At 55.5% G+C, this 26,953-nt stretch overlaps 1 protein-coding gene across 2 annotated transcripts in view; it reads left to right on the top strand.

Moving 5' to 3' along the window:
* The first annotated feature begins 2,172 nt into the window (after positions 1-2,172).
* The window catches only part of CPNE2 (copine 2), a 45,939-nt gene continuing 21,158 nt past the window's right edge, over positions 2,173-26,953 (top strand). Inside the window, exons 1-9 of one of the 2 annotated variants that reach the window (XM_077898338.1) lie at positions 2,173-2,320; positions 17,227-17,441; positions 19,815-19,994; positions 21,667-21,741; positions 23,505-23,576; positions 24,420-24,503; positions 24,787-24,876; positions 25,878-25,976; positions 26,529-26,615. In XM_077898338.1, coding sequence (XP_077754464.1) covers positions 17,262-17,441; positions 19,815-19,994; positions 21,667-21,741; positions 23,505-23,576; positions 24,420-24,503; positions 24,787-24,876; positions 25,878-25,976; positions 26,529-26,615 — 867 coding nt within the window. In that variant the 5' untranslated portion in view covers positions 2,173-2,320; positions 17,227-17,261. Of the gene's footprint in view, positions 2,321-17,226; positions 17,442-19,814; positions 19,995-21,666; positions 21,742-22,138; positions 22,247-23,504; positions 23,577-24,419; positions 24,504-24,786; positions 24,877-25,877; positions 25,977-26,528; positions 26,616-26,953 lie in introns of those variants that run through there. The other variant, XM_077898340.1, reaches the window with a different exon arrangement.

The raw sequence follows: 26,953 nt of genomic DNA, 5'->3' as shown, positions 1-26,953 counted from the left end.
GCAGAGTGTGGAATCAACACATTTTTGGACACTTGGCCTTAATCAATTGACCTCTGGCCCCTCCTGATCCCTGACTTTGTTGTAGACAGCTTCGAGATATAACATTCACCCCTTTAAAGTATACAAGTCAATGGTTTGAGTATACCTACAGTTGTTCAACCATCACTGTAATCTAATTTCAGAAATTTTTAATCATCCCCCAAGAAACCTGGAATTAATAGCAATCACTCCCCAATCTCTCCTCCCAGGCCTAGACAGCCACTAAGCTGCCTTCTGTGTCTGTGGACTTGTCTAGTGTGGACATTTCATAGAAATGGAATCATACAATATGTGGTCTGTGACTGGCTCCTTTCACTGAGCATCATGTTTTCAAAGTTTGTTCAGAGTGTGTATACACCACATCTTTCTATGGCTGAATGATACTCCATTGTATTATGGACCACATTTTGTTTATCTGTTCATTGCTTAATGGGCATTTGACCTGTCCCCACTTTTCGGCTGTCCTGAACCACATTGCAACGAACATTCGATAGTTTTTGTTTGGATATACACTTTCATTTCCCTCTGATAGATACCTAGGAGTGGAATTCCTCTGATCCCTGACCTTTAATATAGTCTCTCCCTTTGGCCGGGGATCCAGGATCTTCTTCACCCTGGGCAGGCCCAACTACTCCTCTAGGAGACTTCCTCTAGAAGCCCCAAAGGATGAGGTAGTTTGACTTCCATGGCTGAGTTGGGTCTTCTGTGATACCTCGCCACCAATCTTTGCATTTTTCATCAATAATACAATTACCTGGGTTGTGGGCTTGCTCCAGAGATAGGAGGAGCTTGAGGGGAGGGACTCTCCTTGGGTTCATCCTTCATCCCAGAACCTGCCTTTCTGGCGGCTCCTGAAGCAAGGAGAGGAAAGGGATTCAGGGGTCAGATCAATCCAGCAAGGCTTCCTGGGGGAGGTGGGGCTGGAGCTGGATCTGACTGGTTTGCCTCAGAGCTGGGCTGAGGGCTTTGAAGACTCGATGGAGGAAAGGCGAGGAGAGCTTGGAGGAAGGGAAGGATGGGCTGGGGGATAGGCAGGCAGAAAACAAAGCTCAGAGCCCTGGGGTTTTTAGTGGTTGCCCCTCTAAGGCTGCAAAGTGCCTGTGACTCAGACTGGAGGGAGGTTCACAGGCTGCAGTGTGAGTCTCCTAGTTAACCCTCTCCTACCTGGAATGGAAAAACCACAACCCAAGTGCCTCCTGGTCTTGGAGCCACAGAGACAAGGGCTTTGGGACAGGGCCGTGAGATCCCCCACAACCTGGTTAAAAGCCCTCCGAAGCCATGAATTGGAGGCCTGTGTGTGCACATAAACACCGCTGGGTGGTCTGCAGCAGGAGCCCCGGCGACAGATGCATTTCTTAAGAACTGGTGCTTCTTCTAAGGTAAAAGAAGGCCTTCGCAGGAAGAGGTGGGCTCGATGCCAGGGCCTCAAGGCCCCCCTTAATTATGCTCCCGCTACCTAGCTCCAGGCAGTGTTGAAACTGTCTTTATCTTATCATCTCTGTCAGAGAAATATGTGTCATCTTCCCAGTGTCTGGCGACTAGAAAATGCCGAGCTCTTTTACCATTGGGGGTGGGGGGAACACTGCGGTCCTAGTGCTGGTCAACACGGCCGAACCTTGCCCTGCGCTGTACCCCCGAGGGCGCGGCGCAGGCCCCGGGGCTCGAGGCCGCAGGCAGCGCGCTGGGGTCCCCCAGGCCCCGGCTGAGCCCACCTTCGGGTCCCGCGTCCGCGGCCCGGGGCGCACGGTGCCCGGACCTCGCAGGCGCCCGCGGTTGCAGCGAGGCCCGCCGGGAGGGTGCGAAGCAGCGGCGCCGGATCCGGAGTCCCAGCCTCGAGCGATCGGACCCTCGGATTCGGGCCTCGAGCGCTCGGACCCCGGGATCCGGCCCCGAGAGCCCCGAGCGCCAGGGCGCGCCAGCCGCGGGCTCGGAGCCGGGGCGGCGGGCGGGACAGCGCCTCCGCGCCGCCCGCGGGAGCGCTCGCCCCGCCAGGAAGCGCCCGCCTCGCCTCCCCACTCCCTCCGCACCCCCGCCCCCTCTCGGCCGGAGGGAGGAGCCGAGCCGCCGCCGCCGCCGCCGCCGCCGCCCGGAGGAGCGCGGACCCCGAGCGGCCGGAGCGCACGCGAGCTGGCGAGGGCCGCGCGGGCAGCACCCTGAGCCCGTCCCGCGCCCGCGGGCCCCGCCGAGCAGAGGAGCGCCCCGGGATGCCCCGGCGGCCCGGAGCGCGGGCAGCGGCAGAGGCGGCGGCGCCGTGAGGGCGGCGGCGCCCGCGGGACCCGCGGTGAGTGGGGCCCGGGCGGCCCGGGGCGGGGCGGGGGGGGGCGCCCTGGCGCGAGCGCTAAGTTCGGCCTTGGGGCTCGGCTTCTGGCGCGGTGGCGGGCCGGGAGGAAGCGGGGTCCCGCCGCGGGGGCCGTGGCGCCCCAAGCCCCCGCCCCCCGCGCGCCCCCAGCGGGGTGACTCAGCTGCGACCCGGCCACGCGGGGGCGCTCCGGCTGCGCCCCGACCGCCGGGGGCAAAGCGGGGAGGTGCGGGAGCAGGGTGGCGCCGCTCGGGTCCGAGCCCAGCCCAGCCGTTGGGGGACTCGCCTGCCTTTCCCGCAGGGAGCCTGGGGGCGTTGGGAAGGTAGAGCCTCCGCCACGGTCGGAGCTGCCGAAGACTTGAGGTGGGGCTGGCTCGGGGGCCCCCCCGCACCCTGCTTTCAACCCCCAGGATCCCCGCCGCCGCCCACAGCCTGGGAGCCAGCTCCCAGCCCTGGAAGAGGGAGCGGAGCCGGGCAGCTTCCCAGAAGTCGAAGAGTGTTTGCAAACTAGTTTTTTCGCCAAAGCTGTCTGGCACCTGTGTGGTTAAGGGGGTGGGGTGGGGGGGACAAGGGGAGAAAGAAAGAGCAAGGCTCCTGCTTCCTTTGCGTTCCGAGAATAGAGGTGCCTTACCCCCTCCTCGCACCCCGCCGGATCCCCCAGCCCCGCCCTCCGCGCCCTCCGTGGACGAGCCCCTCGGAGAGGGGCTGCTTCGAAGGGGGCCGTGATGTGCGCAGGATCACAAGTGGGGCTGGACCCCAGAGCTCTGGTAGCCAGTTGAGGGCTCGTCCTGCTGCCTGTGATTCTCCCAGCCCCGTTATGTATCCGGGGAAGTGACACCGGCAAGGCATCTGGGAGAATTAAGAGCGGCCTTTGTTGTTTTTGCCTGCCTCCGGGTGTGGGCTGTCACCCATGGGTGGAAGGCTTTTTCCATTCCTTGGGGCACCCACGGCTTCAGTAATGGGAGGAGGAACCCCTTTGTAACCTTCAGCAGCTGCAGCCTGCCGGTGGCCAGTCTCCCGAGCAGCTTTGGGAGACCTGGGTGGGAACCGGTGGCCTGGGGGCCACTCCAACCCCCTGAGCCTCCCGCTGCTTATCTGTAAAATGGGCTAATCATCAAGGACTTGTGTGCCTGGAAGCTGGACACAAACAGAAAGGAGTGGCTTTATTGCAATCCCTGTGGCGTAGGGCCTGGTGTGCTCTGGTCCTGCCCCAGAGAGTCAACATAGCTGGCCACTGGGAGGGGTCACCCAGGCCGGTTTCTCCATGGAAAGAACCAGGGACCGAGAATGTTGACGCTTGGATCCTCCTTGCCCCTGCCACTTCCTGTCTGTGCTTTCTGGCCCGCTGGGCTCGGACAGAGGTTTTCCATCTGTAAAATGAAGCAAACTATGCCACGTTCCAGCTTATAGGGCTGCTGGGAGGCTGGAACTGGGAGACATGGGTTCTGCAAAGTGGGGTGCACTGCGTGAATGGCATGTGCAGTGTTTCAAAGTAACCCTCCCTTCCTGGGGGCTGTGAAAATTTAAAACTCAGGGCCAGGAGGGCCAGGAGGGCCAGGGATACAGCATCAGTTTCTACACCTGTAAAGCAGTGAGAACAATACTTTATATACCTTTATAATCTTTTAGGGTAATTGTGTATTTATTTAAAGGTAGCTGCGAGAATTGAATTGGGTGATAAAGGGCTCACGTGCCAGCATTGTGACTGGTCAACTGAAAAGCCCCAATCTCTGTTGACTGTCAGTATCATTATTCCTGGGAATATCCATAAGCCCCCAAACCCAAGCAGTGTACTGAGGATGCCTTCTGGGATTTTCTCAGGCCAAACTGCTCCTCCCCCTTCTCCTGCCTCCTCCCTGGAGAGAGGAGCCTCAGAAGCCAAGTGTCAGACTTCTGAGCCGTTCAAAGTACAGAGTCCCAAGTGGGAAGGAGGATACCAAGAGGGATAGTGGATCCGATGGTTGCTCCCATTCCTGCTCCTTGGGCTGGCCTCTCAGGGCTCTAAGGAGTGACAGAAAACAGAGGAACATTCTCTGAGAATTCCTTCACTCCTGTCGGAGCAAGGTTTCCTACTGAGAAGCCCTCAGCCCAGGGCCAGGGTCCCATCTGCCTGATGGAAGATCCCTCCCCCCGAAACCCTTACAGGGGCTGCTGGATCAGGGGCAGTCATTTCAGGAATCCAGCCTCCTCTCCTTTGGAGAATTGGCCTCAGAAAGGGGGCAGGATCCTCTCCCCCTGCCCAGCCTCTGCCTCCCACAGGACACAGGATGGACTCTGTGGGAGCCAGGAGGCTGGGTCACCCTAGGATCTGGGCAAGCAGCAAATGAAGAAAAAGATGATCCTGTCCCATCCCCACTGTGCAGAGGGAGATTAGGGGGGCCTCAGGGGAGTCATGGCCTCCTAAGGTCCTGCACTGCCTAAGGAGTGGGTGGGGTTGCCTCCTCGTTCTCGGCCCAGTGCCCTCTCCCCTCCGTGAGCCACCCGGCCTCTGCTCCCACGGCGTGGTCAAGTGGACTTGTTTCTCCACTGGCTTTCCGGGGTCTGAGATGAGGCTAATTAGCGGCTAATTGCGTACTCATTGGGTATCACCTTGCCTGATTTTTCTCAGGGCAGGAGCCACCTTCTGCGGTCATCTTATTTATTCATTTGTGTTTCAGCTTATTATCTGCCCCTCTCCCCAAAGAGTGCCCCCCCCCAGATGGGTGAGGCCCATGTCCACCTTGTTCAGGGCCCTTCCCCACCCTGAGAGAGGCGCTCGGCAAGTGTCAGATGAATGGCTGGGTCTGCCCCGCCTGGTAGCCTCCTGTTAAAGGGGTCTGTGATGTTGGCTGATGGAGGCCGGAGTCCTGACTTGCCCTCCTGGGTCTCTGGGAGGCATCCCTGCTCACCCTGCTGAGGGCCGGGGACCATCACAGGGCAGCGGGCTCGCTGATGGAGGAGGGAGAGGCACGTGTCTGCAGAGGGTGCGATTAGCCTGGCTCTGGAGGGCTGGGGGCTGGAGGAGGCGGAGGTGGTGGCTGCTACTATTGGCTGCCCACCCAGGGCGCCAAGGTGTGCAGGGAGAGTCACCCTGTCCCCGTGTGACCTGGGCCATGGCTCTTAACCCCTCTGACCTCAGTTTCTTTATCTAGGAGATGGGGATCCTTACCAGGAGCTCTCCCCACTGCTTTCTTCCTGGGATTCTTCAGGCAGCTTTGAAAGGGCCTGTAGGGCAGCCCCGGTGGCGCAGCGGGTTAGCGCCCCCTGCAGCCCAGGGCGAGATCCTGGAGACCCTGGATCGAGTCCCACGTCAGGCTTTCTGCATGGAGCCTGATTCTCCCTCTGCCTGTGTCTCTGCTTCTCTCTCTCTGTGTGTCTCTATGAATAAATAAATAAAATCTTTAAAAAAAAATGAAAGGGCCTGTAAGCCAAAGAGGGCCATGTATCAGTGTGATTCGTCTTCCACCTGTGGCTTTGGGTCCCACCTCTCATTCATTGTGCGGCCACCTGGTTGTCACTCAGCAACGTTTATTGAGCAGCTCCTCTGGGCCAGGATGTGCTGAAGTGGGGGTACTACCGTGGAGCACAGAGTGGAATGGGGGGGACAGAGAGGAGCTCACAAATGACAAGGAAGTAGGAAGACATCAGATAGTAGAAAAATACCTCAAAGAGAATAAAGCAAGATGAAGTGAGTGTGATTGCAGGGTGCTGTGCGGAGGTCAGGGAGGCCTCTCAAGGAAGAAGCCGTGACATTCGAGCAGACATGCTAGTCCATGGCATTGGTCTGTGGTTCATGGCTGTATCCCAGCTGTCCTGGTGCCCAGCACGTGCTCAGTGTATATTTTTGAATGAAAGAGGGAGGCGTGCCCTACACAGAGAAAACAGCACACACAAAGGCCCTGAGGTAGGAACATGCTTAGTGTATTCCAAAAGCCCTCTGTCCCCGTTGGTGACTCTTGTGTCTTGCTGGGAGCTAGGGGCATCTGGCTTTCCTGCTGTGACCTGGCTGTCCCCTCACTATGATGTAGAAGAGAGTGTGCTCAGCTCCCAGCAGAGGACGCCATCTGACCCCTACCTCCTTTGGGACCCCAGCCATCTTTCCAAGTCACCCTTGTGGTCCCTCAGGAGGGTGTGCTTTGTACCGTGGACGCAGGGAGCCCAGCTGCCAAGCGTCACACTCTGATTTGACGGATGACCTTGGGTAGTGTATTAGTTTTCTTGGGCTGCTATAACAAAGGACTCGAAACCGGGCAGCCCACAACCACAGAAATATATTCTGTTTTGGAGGCTGGAAGTCCAAATTTGAGCTGTTGGAAGGGCTGTGCTCCTCTAAAGGCTCTAGGGGAGGGCGCGTCCTTGCCTCTTCCAGCTCCTGGGAGCTGTGGCAGCATCACTCCACTCTCTGCCTCCTTCCCTTGGAGTCGTTGTCCTCCTCCTCCTCCTCGTGAGGACACCAGTCCTATTGGATTCAGAAGAGCCCCTCCTACTGCCATCTGACCTCATCTTAGCTACTTAGTCTGTAGCCACTGTCTTTCCAGATAAGATCACATTCTGAGGTAAGGGGTTGGAGTGAGGATTTCAACTTAGCCTTTGGGGGAACGTAATTCAACCTCTAGCAGGCAGTTTACATAACCTCTCTGTGCCTCGGTGCTCCGATCTGTAAAATGGAGTGCCTGTAAGAGGGCACACATCCTGGGATTGCAGGGAGGCCTCAGTGGAATGCTGTAACTCAGGACAGGGCCAGGCACACTCAGCCCGTGCTACTTTTTCCTTCTCAGGGAGGACTTCCTGGGAGCTGGGACCCAGAGCCTAAGGGCAAATGGTGATGTCCTTGCTAAGGAGGGTGTGGGCCTGAAGTTGCACCTGTTCTCTGGCACGGAGAAGCTTCTCCCCGCTGTCTGGTGAGAGTGGCCCTTCATTGTGGCAGGGTGTGGGCTGGGCAGCATGCTAGAAGCCGTCCACAAAGAGTGGGGAGAGCCCCGCCTGCAGAGGGGTGTGAGCAGCGGTGCCTGGCCACCCACCAGGTGAGGGAACCCATGAGGGGATTCAGTACTGGGTGGGCCCAGAGGACTTTCAACGTCCATCAGCTCAGAGATTCTGGGTGGGAGCCTGGACGGAGGCCCAGAGCCCCCCAGGGAAGACTGAGGGGTGGCTATAGGCTCCTCAAGGCTGGAAGGAGCCCAAGCCCTTCATGGGCAGGGAAACTGAGGCACAGAGAGAGGAAGGCACTTGCAAGAGTTCATATACTTTTAGGGGTCCCTGTCTCTAGTCTTGCCATGGTAATCGCCAGGTGAGCATGGGCACCACAGGGCTGCTTCCGTCCCTGAGGCTACCCCCTTCGAATGAAGCTAGATTGGAATGACTTTGGCTGGTGGCCACCATCACCATGCCCTCCATCCTCCATTAGCTTGATCCACCACCACCATCCCCACCCCCTAGCTCGGCCAGGCCCACTCCTGAGATCCCTGAAGTACTCTCTGCATCCCAGAGTACATCCACACCCATCCCCTGTCGTGATCCCTGGGAGGCAGAGGGCAGGCCATCTCCCGCTCCACTTTGCAGATGAAGGAGCTGAGGCCTGGGTGGGGCGGGGCCGTGGATGGAGGCCACCTGGTGGCCTGCCGCACCAGTGAGTGACAGGCTGGGGAAGCACACGCCAAGGCCTAGGACCAAGGTTGAGCTGAAGCAGGGAGGCCCTTTTCCCCAGGGGCCAGAACTTGGTGATTGGCGGTGGGGGTGGGAGGGCTGTAGAGAATAGCCTCCCTCTGGGTGTGGTCTGATGGAAGCTGGGGGCCTCAGGGGGAGTCAGACCCCTGCTGCAGCTCCCTCGCTGTGCTGTCTGAGGCTATATTTATCCCCATAATGGCCTGGCTGCCTGTCGGGAGTGCGGGAGTGTGGCGCCTTAGCCAAGGTAGAGAAGTGATTGGTGTGAGATGCCACCCCACCCTGCAAGAGCCCAGCCCCCTCTCTGGGGACTGTGTGCCGCCTGGGCCTATAGGGAGGGCCTGTGAGCAGCTCTGGGATGGACCCCTTCCCAGAGAACCTGGGCTATGGCTGGGGTTGGCGTGCGCCAGGAAGGTGGGACCAGATGCACTCCAAAGCCTTTCAGCTGGGAAATGCAGAGGATTCCTGATTCTGAAATCCCGGAATTCACCAACCCCTGAGTTCTGAGAACCTGTCATCCCCTTTACCTTTCCACACTTTCAACAAAGGATGGTGACATTTCCTAAGCCAGTGCTTACGGGATGGTGACAATATTAGTGCCTCCCCCTCAGGGAGCTCAAGAGGGGCTTTGTAAAGGGGTCCCTGAGTTTTGGGGTTGACAACGTTTCATCGAAGTGTAAAATGTACAAACACGGAGCAGGTGTCCCCCATGTATGACTCAGGGACAGTCCATAAACCAAAGTGTTGGGCACCAGGAGCCAAAACCAACGAACAGAAACGGGACCATCTCCAGAGCCCCCTGGTGCCCCTCTTCAGGTCACAAGCACCCCTCCCCCACCTGTCCCACCACTCTCCTGACTCCCAACAGCATAGACCTGTTTTACTCCCTATAAACAATTCCAACAGGACTGTGTACTCCTTTATGTCTGGCTGTCTCCATTCAGTACATCCATGAGCCCCATATCCTCGGCACTCTTGTGCTACCTTCTTGCTCTCAGCAGTATAATAATCCATGGTATGGCTGTTCACATTTCCTTATCCCTTCTCCCGACAACCAGGATTCAGGACATATCCAGTCTGGGGCTACTATAAATAGTGCTGCAATGAGAGTCATCCTGGAGGAAGGGGGGTCTTTTGGTGACCATATGTGCATGTTTCTGCTGGGCATCGCCGAGTCATTATAGGGGATGCATCTATTTAGCTTATGTAGACTCTGCTAAACATTCCTCCAAAGTGATTGTACCAGTCTACACTCCCATTGGCAGCATGAGAGTACCAGGTGCTTCACACCCTTATCAGCACTTGGTATTGTCAGCTTTTTTAGTTTTGGCCATCCTGGGGGTGGCCGTGGGGGGTGAGGGGGACACAGTGGGTGGTATTGACAGCATTTGGCTTGGCTGAGCTGAGTTTGAAAAATGAAAGAGCGAAGTAAACAAAGGGTACTCCAGGTAGATGGAACAGCATATGCGAAATGATGGAGGCACACAAAAGTATTGCTGGAACTCTGTGCCGTGGACAGTGTAGCTGGAGCCGAAAGTGTGAGGGCAGAGTCAGGGAGCTTAGGTGTTGTCCTGAGAACAGTCTGGAGCCACAGAGGGGTTTTTCTCAATTCAAGCTAGCACCTACAGTGTGTCAGATATTTTGTACTTTCCTTTAGATGAATAAGAAAACTAAGACCCAAAAGGACCAAAGGACTTATCCAGAGTCATCTTAGCAGAGGCTCTGGAATACAAACCCTGCAAGCCTCAGTTTGCTCATCTGGAGAATGAGGGTGGTGCTAATATCTCGCTCAAGGATGTTACGAAGCTGTAGAAGTCCATGATGTGCTCAGCACAGGGCCTGGAGGAGGCATTATTATTACTCTCAGTTTATTACTATTTCTCCATCAGCATAGCCACACCCACCTCCTCTCTTCCCTTCCAGCAGACAGAGTGGGAGTAGGGCCACCTAGCTCCCACATTTAGGAAGAGCTGGCCCAGAACTGCAGCCCCAGCACCCTGTTTTCCTGCCCCAAGCAGGTCTCCTAAGGGGCTGAAGTTTGTGGTGATGGTTAATTTTATGTGTCAACTTGGCTAGGCTATGGTGACCAGTTTGGTTAAACAGCAGTCTAATGTTGCTGTGTAGTTATTTTTTAGGTGTGATTAACATTTAAATCAGGAGACTTTTCTTAAAGCAGATTACCCTCCATTATGTGGGTCAGCCTCATCCAATCAATTGAAGGCCTTTTATAAAAGCAAAGACTAGGGTTTCTCCAAGAAGGAATTCAGCCCCAAGACTACAACATAGGGGGGTGCCCAGCTGGCAGCTGGCTCCGTTGGTAGAACATGCGACTCTTGATCTTGGGTCGTGAGTTCGAGTCCCACGTTGGGGGTAGACTTTATTTAAACAAAACAAAACCGCAACATAGAAATCTTGCCTGGTTCTAGCCTGCCTGGTCTGCTCTGTGGATTTTGGACTCAAGACTGCCACGTCACCTCTGACCTGAATTTCTAGCCTTCCGTCTTGTCTTACAGATTTAGCATTTGCCAGCCCCCACAACTGTATGAGCCAATTCTTTAAAAAAATATATCTTTCTCTATATATAGCTATCCTATTGATTCACTTTTCTCTGGGGAAGCCTCACACAGTTGCCATTTGTCTTCCTGGACCATCTCATCTAGGAAATGGGGTGAAGGAGGCAACTTAGATCTGGACATAGTCAAGACATGATCTGACCCCAGAAGTTCAGTCAGCGTAACCCTCAGGGCCAACGGGGACCAGGCACCTGGTTAGCCATGGTTACCCGCTAGATCGAACGTTGCAAACTCAGAGATCTGCGGAGACCTGGCTGGGAACAGTCCTGGTATGAGGACCAAATAGGACATCTGCCTCATTATGGGCTAAACCAGAGCCATCCCTGGCACGTGGTTGGCCCTTAGGTGGCCATACCGCGACCTTGGATCTAGGAGCTCAGAGCTCAAAGTGTGGTCTCGGATGGGCAGCCTCAGCATCCTAGGGGCTTGTTAGAAATGCAGACATTGAGATGTGTCCCTAGACCTGCTGAATCAGAATCTGCATTTTAGCAAGATGCCCCACCTAGCCACCCCACTGGTACTTGTGTATACTTTAGCCCACCGCAGAATCACCAGGAGGGCTTGTTAAAACACAGCTTGCTAAGTGCCGCTCTGGGGATTCAGACGGAGCAGGCCTGGTGGGGCCCAGGATGCTGCATTTCTGACAAGCTCCCAGGAGATGCTGAGGCGGCCCACCTGGGAAACACATGTGGAGCTGAGACCACCTAGGGCCTAGGGCCACCACCTCTGGAGCCTCTGCTATCAATGATGAGACCCCACGGAGCGGGATTCACTGACCCTGAGGGATGCACCTTGTGGCATCTGAATCCACTATCCCCTCCCTGGCCCCCCATCTACCACCTTGCTCTTCACTGGCATCCCAGCACTGTGTCTTCCAGTTTGAGAAGGGGAGCCTAGAGCCGTGTTAATCAACCAGTTTTAACTCTTTGCCCCTTTTCCGTAATCCATAAATTTCACACATCTCCCGAGGTTTCGATCTGCGCCACCTGCCCCCTGATCAAGAATTGCTGATAAGGGAGGCCTGGTGGCTCAGCGGTCGAGCATCTGCCTTTGGCCCAGGGCATGATCCTGGAGTCCCGGGATCGAGTCCCACATCGGACTCCCTGCGTGGAGCCTGCTTCTCCCTCTGCCTGTGTCTCTACCTCTCTCTCTGTGTCTCATGAATAAGTAAATATAATCTTAAAAAATAAAAAGATTAAAAAAAAAAAAGAATTGCTGATAATAGGGGATCCCTGGGTGGCTCAGTGGTTTAGCGCCTGCCTTCGGCCCAGGGCCTGATCCTGGAGACACGGGATCGAGTCCCACATTGGGCTCCCTGCATGGAGCCTGCTTCTCCCTCTGCCTGTGTTTTTGCCTCTCTCTCTCTCTCTGTGTCTCTCATGAATAAATAAATAAAATCTTTAAAAAAAAAAAAAAAGAATTGCTGATAATAGCACCAGCTACACGCTGTCATTCTAAGTGCCCTACTTCACTTAATCCTCACAATACCCCATGAGAGCACTCTCACTATCATCGTTTCGTAGAAGGGGACACTGAGACCAGACAGATTAAGTCACTTGCCCAAGGTCACACAGTGGGTAAATGGCAGAGCCAGGGAATCAAAAGTTGGGCATTCTGAGGCCTAGGTCTGTGCTCTTATTGTTGCCGGCACTGATCAGAAGACTGACCCCTGATCTTGTTACTACCATTGACCAGACTTTGTAGAGCATTATTTTCTGTAGTGGCCATTGAAAACTGAATTTCTTTCTTCATCTTCTAAATATCAAGTTGAGGGGCACCTGGGTGGCTCAGTAGATGAAGCATCTGCCTTCGGCTTGGGTCATGATCCCAGAGTCCCGGGATCAAGCCTGCTTCTCCCTCTCCTCCCTGCTTGTGCTCTCGCCATCTCTGTCTCTCTCAAATAAATAAATAAAATCTATAAATAAATAAATAAATAAATAAATAAATAAATAAATAAATAAATATCAAGTTGAGCACGCTTTTTCAAGTGGCACGTGCTGCCCCTCCTGAAGTCCTGATAGGCCGTCCCATTGTTACACTCCTCCCATACTCCCCACCAGCTGAGAATCTCTGGAGTGGGGGGCTGCTGCCTCCTTGGGCACCTCAGCCCTGCCCTTTGCTTCCCTTTCCGTCTTTTCCCCAGCAGGCTCCCAGGTCTTCTGCTTAGCTCAGCCATCTGCCTCCCCGACCCTGTTGCTCATCTCCCCGTGCCTGCCTCTCTTGGTGTCTCCCTGTCACTTCCCATCTCTGAGTCAGGAACCCTCCTGGTTGGGCATGACCTTCCTGTAGTGAGTGGGGTGCACGCAGCCCAGCTCCTGGACCCTGAGCCACGGTGGCCAATAGTGGGTAGAAGGATGGAGTCAAGCAGTCAGGCCTTTGGCCTCAGCATCATCCTTCCCTGTTTTAGAGAAGCCACCACCCCTCCTGGGCTCAGTTTCCACCTTTGTGGAGTGGGACATGAGGCCCTCTCCTGCTGGCCTCCTAGAGTGATCATGAGGGTCCAGGGTGTGAGTGACGGCTTTGTGATCTCTGTGATGTGTGTCGGGAAGAGGTCATTGTGATTTCTCTGAGGCTGGAGATTAAAGAGCCTGTGTTCACTTGGCACATACTTATTCAGTACTCAGTATGTGCAGATGCTGCCCGAGGTGCTGGGGAAGCCGTGGTGATCCCTCCTGCATGGAAGTTACATTCTAGGGAGGCAGATAGACAAATGGTCACATAAAGTGACCGTACACTGCAGTGATCTGTGAAGGGAACAGCGTGGGGCTGAGCCGGAAATTGCGTTAGCTCGGGTGACCGGGGATGGCCTCCGACAACCAAGACCCACCCTGTGAAGAAAAGCAGTTCTGGCAGAGGGAATAGCAAGTACAAAGGCCCTGAGGTAGGAAAAAGGCTGACATGTTTGCAGAGCACAAGAAGGCCAGTGTAGCTGGGGTGGGGCGGGGCAGGAAGTGGGGAGGATGGCATGGGATGGGGTCAGGTCAAGCAGGGCCCTAGAAGCCCTGGGAGAGTTGGGGTTTTTTTGTGGCCTGAGAGGGGAAGCCACTGGAAGATTTTCAGGTGCTAGTGGCATCTGATTTGCATGTATAAAAACTCCCTCTGGCTCTGGGTTGCTCAGAGTTGTCATGGGCCAGTGCCTGGCTGGACACAAGACAGTGGTGGTCTGGCTGGGCCAATGCAGTGGAAGTGAGGCTGTAAGGAGATTGCTCCATGCATTGTGGAGGTGAAATCTACAGCAGCGGTGGGATATATGGGGGGTGAAGGAAAGAGAGGTCAAGGATGATGGGTTCCTAGGTTTCTGGCTAAACCGCTAATGTCCCAGACCTGTGGTTCAGCACCAGAGTCCCCAGAGCCTATCCTGTCTTGCCTGAAGGGCAAGATGAATTAGGAGCTGGGGCCAGTGGACCCTGTGGGGGCTGAAGCCGCGGTGTCTTATTCATCGCTCTTCCTTGCAGGGCACTCTGGGAGTGTTTGTAGAACGAATGGATGAGAATTCCCAAGCCCTACCCTCTCTTTGCTTTGTAAAAGGGACTATTGGTTTTGTATCCCCACCTTCCAGCTCTTTCCCTGGGGATTTGTCACCCTAGAAGACCTGTGCCCATGTGGGCCAAGAGTCAGGACCATCTGCGCGCAGGCCCAGGCTCCCCATGCATCCTCTCCAGCCCTAACCTCAAATTACCTGTGGTGCGGGTGCTGGGTACTGTATTAAGGAGGTTTCCGTTTGGCCCAGATGCGCATGGCAGGCCCAACCCTCCCTTAATGACACCTTGCCCGCCTGCCCTCCTGCTGGAGTAGGAGGGGAGGGGGCCCGGCCCCAGCATAAGCTGTGATTTCTTTTTCCATTGCGTCAGGCCTCAGGGTCCGGCCTGCCTGCCCGCTGCCGGGCTGGCACAGAGGGGCCCGCTGTGACCCTAGCCGGCCCCAACTCCGGACATCATGTGCTCCCCATTTCGGGGATCCAGAAACTTCCAGCCAGAGGGTGAGTTGGGGATGGGGACCCTGGCCCGAGCTGGGAGCGGAGTGCCCCTCCCCTGCCCACCTATTGCTTGCTCTAGCTAGGGCCTGTTTGCTACACCAGGTGGAGTCGCCACAGGCTCTGAGGAGCTCAGCCAGCCTGACCCTCCCCCTCCCCTGTGACCTGGGCCCTCCTGGCCATGCCCTGGGCCAGGCCGCAGCCAGTGTGGGGTAGGAGGACAGCGTGGTAGCACTGGATGTGGGGGAGGCCAGGGCAGGGGAGAAGCAGGCCCAAGGTGTGCCTGCGTGCCTTGGCCTCTGTTGTCGTGGGGCTTGTGTGCATGTGTGTGTATGTGATCATACACAGGCGTGTGCACACACGAGGAACTACCTGGTGCCCCTCAGGGGGAAAGCAGATACCTCTGACTTGGCAGCAGGGGGAATGGTGGTCTCGTTGGCACCTAGCATGTCATGAAGGGGGCTCCATGATGTGGAGAGGAGGCGGGTAAGCTGGAACCCATGCCCTCAGCGATGACCTCGGAGGTGTGGACGGTGTAACTTCAGCCGTGATGACTCCCCCAGGCCCCGACTAGCAGCCCTCCTTCCCTGGCCAGAGGCACAGATTGGCCTGGGGAGCCCGGAGAGCCAGCTTACACACCCAGTCTCTGTGGCTCCTTGGCCATGAGACCTTGGGCAGGGGACTTCACCCTCTGGGCCTGTTTCCTCATCTGTAAAATGGGGGTGACCGTTGTGACCCACCCCACTCCGGGTGGTTGTGAGCATCAGCAGGCAATCTCTCGGCCAAATGGCAAGGTGTCCCATTGGACATCCCTGTACCCCCACCCAGCCCACCCCTGCCCTCCCAGCTGGGTCAAGGATTTGCCCTCCCCTCCCCCATGTGGAGGGCTACCCACCTGCACCCAGGGAGTGATTGCAGTTTCCCTAGCCCTTCCTGTAGAAACTGATTTTTACACGACAAAAAGAATTCCTGCGGGCAAATTGCAGTGCTGTCCTGCTGCTGTGGGCTCGTGTGATGATGATGAGGTTGTAGGGACAGATGGGGTGGGGACTGAACACTGGCTGTGTCACTGTCCAGATCCTCTCCTGCCAGGCACGCCGAGAGTGCACTATGTCTGGACGGGGAGAGGGGCCTCTGGCGCCAGCCCCACACTTGCCCAGGCCTCGTACAGACTGGGGCCTCTGTCTGCCCAGCCAGAGGTTGGCTGGCGCTCAGGGAGTTGGCTGCAGTGGGGGTCAGAGGGAGAAGGGTGAGCCCAGCTTTGCCACTGTGCCTTGGTCCCTCCTGCCTGGCTGACAGCTGCCTCCTCGCCAGCCTCCCTGCTGCCTCCCCTAGCCTGACATCCTCTTCTCCCCACAGGGGCCAGAGTCAGCCTTCAAAACACTAATCAGATTATGTCACCCCTCTGCTCGAAACCCTTCAGGGTTTCCATAACTTTAAGCCCCCCAGGACTGGCTGCTGTCAGCTAGACTGTGAGAGCTGAGACTGGGCAGCCCTCTGCCTACAGGATCCCCATCCAGGCCCGGTTCCTGGGACCTAGTAGATGCTCAGTAAACACTCTATGTAGAGTGGATGAGTGAGCCTCGGCATCCTCATCTGGAAAACAGGGTTAGTACCTGCCCCACAAGACCCAGTGAGGATTAGCAGATCACATGCTCAGCTCCTAGCTAGTGCTCATAAACACAGTAGGTTGGATTCGTGTCCCCTCAGGGAACAGCCTGGGGGGCAGTGCAGGACTGGTCACCCACTCTGCAGTGAGAGGGTGAAATATTAGTCAAGGAGCTGGACTCATCCACACAGTGACGAGGTCTGTGTGAACTACACATGAGCTGGTGGAAATAAGACCTGACCACAGGATTCTGGGAGGGAGGGCTGTGTCATGATGTCTCATGGGCAGATGGGAAAACTGAGGCACAGAGAGCCAGAGGACTTGTTATGGGTGGAGCCCAGAGCCCCCCTCTACCCCCGAGATGGGTTTCTCAGCACTTGTTCCAGATGAACACCTTGCACTTGGAAGAAAACAAAACTGCTTAAAATAAGCAAATGCCAGTAATTAGCTGTGACAGTGGAAGGGGTACATGAGGCCCTGTCCGTGGTAACTGAGGGAAGTCATGTGCGAGTGAAAGAGTAAATTCTGCGTTGAGGATAATGACCAAGTCAGACAGAATCTGAGCAACGTGGAGGGTCTGTCCATTCACCAATATATATGCTCATCTTTCTTATTCAACAAGCATACATCAGGTGCCTTCTTGTGTCTCTGTCACTGTGCTGAGGCTCAGGATACACAAGATGAACAAGACTGCAATGAACAAAGGCAAATTTTAGATAAGTTATCAGGAGTGAGCTTCCTAGTGGCCAAAGCAAAGAGGGAGACCTGAGCTATTATAAGCTCCACCGTAGCCAAAATGTTAATAGCAAAAAAAAAAAAAAAAAAAAATGTTAATCGCCCAGGAGAAGCCCAGGTTGTCCTGGCAAAATGAATGTCTTAGATGCCTAGGTCCACTGTGATCTGTTGCTAATCTGACTTGCATGGGTCTCATAGATAAAGATTGATCAACGCAGATAATAACTGCAAACTAAACATGCCTACCAGAGACTCAGTTTTCTTCATCCTCCTTTTGTCAAGCTTTTGCTTTCGTTATCCTGCCGTAAACACAGCTGTCATTCCATCTCTCTGACCCCCACTTCTGTTCCCCTAGACTGCCAGGAACTGCTGCCACCACCACCAACTCCCATGGCCTACATCCCTAGTGGGGGCACCCCGGCAGTGGGGGCAGCCCCCATCGGGTCCCAGTATTGTGTGTGCAAGGTGGAGCTGTCCGTGAGTGGCCAGAACCTGCTGGACCGGGATGTGACCTCCAAGTCTGACCCCTTCTGTGTCCTCTTTACAGAGAACGATGGCAGGTGGATTGAGGTGAGCCCCCTCCATGTGCATCTGGGGTAGGTGGAGGGCTGCTCAGTTGCTGGGGAGGGACTCTCACTGGATCCTAGAACTTCCAGGTTTTGCCCTTGGAGGGAGTTCGAGGATGGGACAGGGGTTATTAGAAGATTATTGCTTTTAAAATTAAATTTTAAAGGGCACCTGGCTGGCTCAGTCAATAGAACATGTGATTCTTGATCTCAGTGTAGTGAGTTCAAGCACCACATTGGGTGTGGAACCTACTTAAAAAAAATATATTTTATTTAAAATGTTTTTAGGGGCACCTGGCTGGCTCAGTCAGAGGAGCATATGGCTCTTGATCTTGGGTTTGTGTGTTCAAGCCCCCTGTGAGGTATAGAGATTATTTAAAATTTAAAAAAAACTTTAAAAAATCAATAAAATGTGTGTATATTACTACTTAAAATAATGATATTCATATTCAAGTTATTATAATTCAGAGATTTATATTATATTTTATATTGCAATATTTTAAATTACTATAATACATAAAAACCTTAGATATTAGTTTTACAAAATGCTTCCATTTTTAAAATAACTTTCCACATTTATTCCTAAGTGAAAGAACAGTCAGTGAAGAGCAAACAGAGAAATGCAGAACTCAGGCTTTGGTCCCAGAGCTGGAGCAAGACGCAGGTCTGTCGCTCCCTGCTGTGTGGCCTTGGGCAGGTGGCTGCCCCTCTCTGAGCCTGTCTCTTCATCTGTGAAATGAAGATATCCTTCCCCTGCCTACCTTGCCCCAGAGCCCCAGTACTGGGGAGGTGGACTGCTAAGGACTTCTGAGCTAGAAGACTTCAGCCTGAGGGCTGGGGAGAGATGCAGCTTGAGGAAGGATTTTGAGAAATCCAAACCGTTAACATTTTCAAGTTTTAAAAGTTACTTTGTTTTTGTTTTAAAAGGGGTCTTTGTTCATTGTAGTAAAGTAAGTCTCAAAGAAAATGTACTCTATTGTTTTTGATTACTTTCAATTATAAACAGAGCCAAATCAGATAATACATAGTTTCCATTGAGAAGCTTTGCCAAGAATGTTAAAATTTAGAAAAAACAGACCTAAAGAAAACAGAACAGTGGGACTTGTATTCAGGGAGAACCACTGTTGACAGTTTGGTATCTGGCCTTTGAGATAGTTGTATATGCGTGTAAAATTTCCAAAATATGTATCTATTTTGAATAGTTATTCAGCTAAGCCACAGTGGGCATCCGCAGTGAACATACTGTGGTTTACTAAGTTTCACAGGTGTTGGCTCCTTCTTAGGATGCCAAGGAAATGGTGCTGAGGTCATTGGCCCATTATACAGAGGGGAAAAGTAGGCCCAGAATGGGTAGGGACTCCCCCATGTCACCCGTGGCAGCGCAGCCAGAAGTGGGAGGTGGAACATGGGGTCAGCCAAGGACTAAAACCAGCTTGTCTGGAGCATCCTGGTCCCCTCAGCCAAGTCTCTGGAGCCCCCACAAACCCTCAGAGAATGGTGTCCTCCCCACTACCCCTCGCCCCCATGCATGGCACCCCCCACCCCGACCTCCCCCGGACAATCTCTCTCTCACCCAGGCTGGCCACCCTCACTAAAAATAGCCCAGAGCCAAGACCTCTTTCATCCCTGCTGTTCCAGCCCTTGGAAATAGACTGGGTGGGGAGGGAAAATCAACATAGCCCAGGCCCCAAAATAGACCATCACCCAGACTCGCGGTTTGGGGCCTCAACATAGAGAGGCCAGGAGGCGGGGTTCTTGTCCCAGCCACACCGCTGACCCACACTACAAGGCCCTGACTTTACCCAGGCCTTGGTTTCCCCAGTAGGTGGGGGATGTTGGGCTGTACAATGCCCAGATGCAAGCATCTGCCCCTATTTACCCCTCTTTATTTCCATCCTGTTTCTTAGTGGCCACATGAAATGGAGTTTGGAAAAAGAGTTCTTCCAAGATAAAAAGGATAAAAACCTCTGGTAGTCAAATCCCTTCATTCTACAAATCTGGAAACTGAGGCCTTGTTGGATAAAGGGATTTACCTTCTGTCACTTACATAGGTAGAGACACGGCTCGACCTCTTCCCCTGGCACCTGGTATGGAGCCAGGGCCAAAGAGTTCAGAGTGTCAGTGCTAGTAGACCTGGGTTCAAATCTTGACACTGCCCCTCTAGCTGTCAATCTTGGGTAAATCCCTTACCCTCTCTGTGCCTCCATGTCCTCATCTGTGAGCTGGAGTCATAGCTGCCTCAGCCACCCGGGTAACTGGCCATGAGTGCCTGGCACAGAGTAGGGGTGCAACAAGTTAGCAGAATGATTTGGGGCAGACCGAGAAGGCCTGAACCGGCCACCTGACTCTGGCTCCTGTTTCCCTGCCCCTCTGCTAGTATGACAGGACAGAAACTGCTGTCAACAACCTCAACCCTGCATTCTCCAAGAAGTTCGTCCTCGATTACCACTTTGAGGAGGTGCAGAAGCTCAAGTTCGCCTTGTTTGACCAGGACAAGTCCAGCACACAGCTCGATGAGCACGATTTCCTGGGCCAGTTCTCCTGCAGCCTGGGCACGGTGAGCCTGGCCCCTCCAGGGGGACAAGGGCAAGGCAGTTCCCACCCCTGACATCACCTGCTGCTCCAAAGGACAGGGCAGTCCCTCCCTTGGAGCCAGTCTCTCCTGCTGCCTCCTGTCCCTAGCCCCATTTTCTCGGCTGGCTTCCAAGGTAGCATGGAAAATGCAGATCGCCTTGGGGGCAAGCAGGTACAAAAGTGGGTGAGTAGCCCAGTGGTTTGGGGCCAAACTCAAGAGTTCCCATCAGAAAGCACTGAACACAGTGCCAGCAGGCTGTGGCCACACGGGACTGGGGACCCCACGTAGCCAGAACTTCCGATTGTTAGAAGTAATCAGACGTGGTCTTGACTTCCTGGGGAATGAGCATCCATCTGACCAGCAACCCAGGTGCCCACGGGAGTCCGTTTTTCTGTCTGGCTTACTGGGTAAACTTGAGCAACTTCCTTTCTCTCCGTGGGCGACACTTCCCCATCCAGCCTGGTCCTTGGTGAGCGTCTGGAGTAGGGAGGTTGCAGGGCTAGGAGCCCCTCACACAAGTTCCAACCATCCTCATGGCCCTTATGGCCAAGTGCCCGCCCCCTTCGGGACCTCGGCCCAGTCCCCCAACCCCTATTTCACTCTGGGCTAATGATGACCACCTTGCCACGAGTGATGGTGGAGGAATCGTGCACGCTGAAGTGGCCCGGGCCTTCCAGAAGAAGGGATGGAACCCGCAAGGGGCAGCAGCTGTGAGGGAAGCGGGGTGTGTCCCCGGGGTTCCTACCCAGGAGTCCACGCCCGCCATGGGTAACGGGAGAGCGCCGCGGGGTGCGCCGGCAGCCCTGACCCCCGCGCCCCGCCGCCGCCCCTCGCCTGGGGGAGGTTGCGCAGGGGGCCGGGGTGGGGGTCCCTGGGCTAGAGCCGAGGCCGGAGGAGCGGCACGTGCGCCCAACCCCAGCCCAGCCGCCTCCGCACCTGCTCTCCCCGCGCCCTTTGGCGCCCCCAGTGGCCGCACCCGTAGAACAGGCGTCGAAGGCCACGGCGCACGGAGCAGGTGGTGACCCGCCCAGTGGGCTGGGGCGGAAAGCCGAGCAGACCCGCGCAAGCACTGGCACCCCCTTCCCCCGCCCAAGAGGCCCACGGAGAGCGTGGGGATGGGGTGTACAGAGGTGGCGGAGGGCAGCTTTGCCGCGTGCTCGCTCTCCCTGGCTGGATGGCGTTGAGGCTGAGCGCTGCCCGAATGGATTCCCTATTCGGAGCATGAACATGTAATAGGAGTTCGGATTTGCTCTTCTCCATCAGGGGTCACTCCCTGCGGAGGGGGTGGGGTCTGTAGATGCCTTTAGGGGAGGCAGTGAGCGGGCCTGGCTCGCTGCAGGTGCCTCCGAAGGGGATCCTTGCCAGAGCCTTTGCTGGGGGGTACGCGGGTCGCCGGGAGTGGGGCTGCAGGGATTCGACCCCAGCTGTGAGCCCTCCAGCAAGTGTCCTGACGCCCCTGGGCGCCAGTCTCCTCGGCTGCCCAGTGCAGTAAGCCACCTTGCTGGCCCCGTCCCGATGTGACAGTCACTCAGGGGGAGGTGTAGACGGTGGCCGCAGGAAGCCAGCCGCGTGCTCTGAGTGGTGCCCGTTGAGCATCTTTCCTCCCCACCAACCCTTAGCAGCGCCATTCTCTTCTCTCCCGCCCCCTACCCAGATCGTCTCCAGCAAGAAGATCACTCGGCCTCTGCTGCTGATGAATGACAAGCCTGCAGGGAAGGGCTTGATTACGGTACCAGCCCCCTCCCTGCGCTCCGCACCCCTCCGCTCTGCCCGCTGCCCTCCCCCATCAATGGGCTGCTTCCCTGGCAGATAATCACCAGCTTTGTTTGGAGTAAAAAGGCCCAACTTACAACTTAGCAACAGGTCTCTTAGCAACGGGCTCCTGGCTTTACATATGATGCATTGAGGGCCGCCAAGCTGGTAGTAGGGGGCTTGCCAGAGGCCCCTGTGGCCTCCTGCTCCCGGGGCAGAGGGGTGCCCCCACTCGTTCCGAAGGCCTCCCAGCACGCCCTCTCCTCCCGCCCGGCCTGCCCTCCCTAGGGGGGCTCGGAGAAGCGCCTTGCGGGTCTCTGTGTGCGGCTGCAGCGCGCAGTGATTCCAGCGACGCGCACTGATCCCAGCGATGCGCACTGATCCCAGCGATGCGCACTGATCCCAGCCTTACGCAGGCACTTTGCGCAGACCAGTCCTGGGTCCTCACAGTCTCCTGGAAGGGAGTGAAACCTGTTTTACACGTAAGGGACCTGGAGCCCAGAGACAAAGCACACTGGGGCAGTTAGGCTAATGAGGTTCCCTCCCGACTGTCCCCCTTCAGAGCCAGTATGACGGCTGAGGAACTGGCCAGCTGGAGGGAGGAGAGCCGAAGCTATATGTGCTCATTTATAGTCACACCCGTGCTCTGGAGCCTCCCTGCCTCCCCACTGCCTGTGGAGTTTACATTCAAGGCTCTGAAGAACCCCTCCTTGCTTTCCTTCAAGTACATACTATGGGCTCCATGCAAACTGAATTCTTAGCATCCCACTGTTCCTGCCACCTGGGATATTCTCTCCCAACCCCTCCCCCCACTTCTTGGGGTTCAGAACCTTGCCATCTATATACCTTCACTAGCCAGCTCCCCTCCATCTGGAAGCCAACCCAGCAGTTCCCTCTGCACCACGCCCCCCCCCACGCCCCCAGCCTGGTACACTGTTTCCCCTAGCATTGCGGTGGTGTGGCTCCAGACCTCGGCTCCTTCTTCTGTGGAATGAGGGCAGTAATAGGATCTCCCTTGCAAGGTTGTTGAGCAAGTCTGATGAAGGAAAGGAAGGGGAGCCTAGTGTCCAACCTGGCCTGTGTGTGGTTCTGGAAGGTCCAGTAGCTTGTGGGTGAGGCTGTCCAATAGGCATGAGGTAAGAGGAACCCAGCCCACATATGTTGCTGTTGGCCTGAGGGCTTTCCCTGCCCCTCTGTGAGGAGAGGAGAGAATGAGAGAGAGAGGCCCAGAGAGGGCAAGGGTAGCCCCAGGGTCACTCAGCTGGTCCATCACTGGCTGGGATGGGCCATAAAGGCCATGGCTGAGAGGAAAGGCATGGAGGGACAGATGATAAGGCAGCAGAGGGAGCTCAGGTGACTCCTGCCCCTGCCCCGGGCTTCAGTTTCCCTAGCTACACAGTAAGGTTCCTGGAATGCCCAGTGTCTTGGCGTTTTGAGGTAGCTATGCTCCCCAGGGCTCAAGACCACCCCTCATCTGGGGTTCCTCAAATGGCTTCCCCATCATGAGCAGTGCTGATTCTCTTATTCAGATAGTTTACTTTGGTAGAAACAGAGGTTTTGAGAAGATGAGAGCCACAGGCAGGGTCGCGTGGTACTACCCCTCCTCTCCTTTCCCCTTCCCAGCCCTGGAGAGCTGACTCCTGAGTACCTGTGCTCACTCTGTCTGGCAGGATGCTGGAGGGTAGGGAGGGAGGGGGTCAGATGGGAGGTCCCGACCCTCACATTCCTCTGGCCTCACAGATTGCTGCCCAGGAGCTGTCCGATAACCAGGTCATCACCCTGAGTCTGGCGGGCAGGAAGCTGGACAAGAAGGTAAGGCAGTCGAGAAGGGGGTTCTCCATCAGGGAGCAGTATCCCTCCCCCAGCCCAGGCTCGTGGGGCCTAGTCCTGCTGCTTCTGGCCATTACCTTCATCACGCCCCATCCAGGAAGCAGTCCATAGCTCAGGCCACGCCAAATTAGGACCTCTTTACCACTGAAGTAGTGAGTTTACCATTATTTAGAGGTGTTCAAGACGTAACTGGAAACCCCCTCCTGGGGACTCCTTATTTCACTCAGTGTCAATGCTAGAATCATTATAGTAACCTACAGGGCTCCACTGGGTGTGTCCACAGTGCCCCCTCACCTCACTCCCACTACTCTTCCCACCATCATTCTGCCTCAGCCAAATCAGCCTCTTTGTTGTCGCAGGATTGCACCAAGCATCCTCCTGCCTCGGGACCTTTGCACTTGCTGTTCCCTCTGCCTGGGATGTTTTTTTCCCTGAATATTACCTGATACTTGTTTTAAAATGGATTTTTAAAGGATATCATATCCCTTCTGTGACATGCTCAGATAGTTTCAGTTTCTCAGATTCCCACGAAATAAATTAAAATCACATCCTGCTGCAGGAACTATCACCTTTTGAAGTCCTGCCCCATCTAAGTTATAATGCCTGCAGGCTCCAGGTCTCAAGGTCTCTGAGCACAGGCTTTGGTAACCCCAGGATGAGGTGGTTTCTCCTGGGGGAGCTGGTTGGCCCCAGGGGGCTGGCTTTGCTCGCAGCTCCCACTCCTGAGGCTGGATTGGGGAAGGCAGCTGGGTCCCCCCCCCCCACCTCTCATCTGAATACGGCAGAGTTGTACCTTCCTCACACACATCCTCTTGCTTCCTCCAGGACCTCTTTGGAAAGTCAGACCCATTTCTGGAGTTCTATAAACCAGGAGACGATGGCAAGTGGATGCTGGTTCACAGGACTGAGGTGGGTGCACAGGGCGCTGGGAGTCTCTAAGTCCGTGGGTCTGTAGTCTGGCTACCCCCATGTGTCAGGACGGGCTGTAAGGTCACAGCCACGCAGTGAACAGGCAAAGCCATTATGGTGCCTCAAGGCGCCATCCCTCCCTGCCACGGGGATGCTCCCTTCCCTCCCAGAGGTGTGGCCGTGGGCCTCTGTACCTGCCACCCGCAAACCTGCAGGACTGGCCCAACCCCAGAGCACTGCTGCCCTGGACCTGCCCTCACCCGTGGCTCTCGCTGTGCTGCAGGTGATCAAGTACACGCTGGACCCTGTGTGGAAACCGTTCACTGTGCCATTGGTGTCCCTGTGTGATGGGGACATGGAAAAGCCCATCCAGGTGAGGGGGCTCGGGGGCCCTGCGCCCCACCCTGCCAGCTCCAGCCTCCTTGCTTACCCGCGGCTTTCTGGGGACGCCTTGGCAAAGCTCTTCCTTATTAAGATGGAAAAAGCAAACCTATGTAAGGGGAGAGGTGGGGACCTGGGCTCTCGTCTCACATGTCTGACCCCCTGAGCCATCTGGGCAGCTGTCTCCGTGAGCCCTTCTCTGAAACAGGAACAGAATGACTACCCGGTTCTTCCCAGAGGGCTGGGGTGCTGCCACCGAGGAGAGCAAGTATGCAAGCACCTTGGAAGCAACCAAGTGTCACTGTGATGAGGACATTGGTTACTGGTCTCTACAAACCCTCAGTCCTCCGGGACCGTGTCTGATGCAGATAGGGGAGAGGAGATCAGTGAGGCCGGGGCAGAGATCCCTGAATGGGGTAGTAGGAAACCCGAATTCCAGTTCTGGTCTCCTACTGCTGCTGTGAGACTTTGGGCAAGTGCTTCCCTCTTGAGCCTTAGTTTACCCATCAGTGGAATGGGTATGGTTAATTCTTGCCTTCTTCCAAGAAGTGGCAGCTCAGTTAGAGGGCATGGAAAGCTGGGATTTTTTTGTGCCTATCTCAAGGAAGGTAACAATGTAGGGAAATGAAAGGCATGTCCAGAGTTGCCCTGTGGAACATCCCTAGGGAAGGCCCCTGGCCATGGCCCACGAAGGCAAGTGGGCCACAGCCCCAAACAGATGAGGAGCTGAGTGACAGGTGTGTGGGGAGTCAAGCTTCCTGCTCCAGACTGTACAGCCTCCATTGCTGGGGTGTCCCTTTTCCCAGCAATCAGGGAAGGCTTCCTGCAGGAGGCAGTTCAGGAGCTAACAGCATCATCCCAGCAAGGCAGATGCTGGGGATCAGGGGGAGGCACCAGCAAAAGGAAGATGTGGGATTTGCTCAGGCAACTGTGAGGGTCTGAGAGCACCTCCTTGGGAGCTACCCTGAGGTGACCTCACTGGACCCACCCCAGGTCATGTGTTACGACTATGACAATGACGGGGGCCATGACTTCATCGGCGAGTTCCAGACTTCGGTGTCGCAGATGTGTGAGGCTCGTGATGGCGTCCCGGTGAGATGGGCCCCGTGCGTGTGACCCTGAAAGCTCAGCAGGGGACGAGTGGGGGACACAGGCTTAGGATTGGGCAGACTGGGGCCCAGATCCCACCTCTCTGGCTCTGTGGCCCTAATTAAGCAAGACTTCCGATTCCTCTGAGCCTATTTCCCCATCTGCCCAGTGGGGCAGAGGAAGAGAGTGGGAGTCACATGAGATGATACTGGGGAAGGGCCTAGCACATGGTGAGCGCTCAAGAGCTGTCCATTTAACTCAGCTCAAGAAGCCGGGCCCTGGGTGATGGTTCCGGGTATAGGAGTGGACATGATGTAGACGAGTCATCGTCTGGGGTGGGGGGCAGATGCAGGTCCTCCTACGTCAGGCAAGCACAGCTTGGTGTGAGCTTGAAGTCATAGGAACCTTTTCTGGGTGTGGACATCCAGGAAGGCTTCCTGGAAGAGGCATGCTGCCCTCCAGTCAGCACTATGGAGGGGATCCTGGGGTCCAGGGGAGGGTCGGCCCCCATGGAAGGCCCGGATGAGCTTCTCTTTCTCTTCTCATGTTGTCCAGCTGGAGTTTGAGTGCATCAACCCCAAGAAGCAAAGGAAGAAGAAGAACTATAAAAACTCAGGCATCATTATCCTGTGCTCCTGCAAGGTGAGCCAGCAGGGTAGGCCCAGGCAGGGGCCTGGTTTGGGGTCACGCAGGGAGCTGTCACCACCAAAGGGATGGACAGAGCACTGGGTTTGGAGCCAGCAAGGCCTGGGTTCAAATCCTGGTTCTGCCATGTCCTGGCTTTGGGATCTTCTGAGCTTGACCTCTCTGGGCCTCGGTCTCCTCATCTGTAGAATGGGGATGTTCACAAGGTAACCATGTGGCAGGTTCATCTCATATCATATTCCTGGGATGTAAGGAGCTCTGGGAAGGCACAAGATGACCTTCCAGGGCCTCTCCTCGGGGAAAGGAACCTGCTTCCCATGCTGGCAGCTTGCCCG

The sequence above is a fragment of the Canis aureus genome, chromosome 5, assembly GCF_053574225.1.
Source record: "Canis aureus isolate CA01 chromosome 5, VMU_Caureus_v.1.0, whole genome shotgun sequence".
NCBI classification, from domain to species: Eukaryota; Metazoa; Chordata; class Mammalia; order Carnivora; family Canidae; genus Canis; species Canis aureus.
The sequence above is the reverse complement of the archived record's forward strand: the minus strand, read 5'-3'. Positions and strand labels throughout refer to the sequence as shown.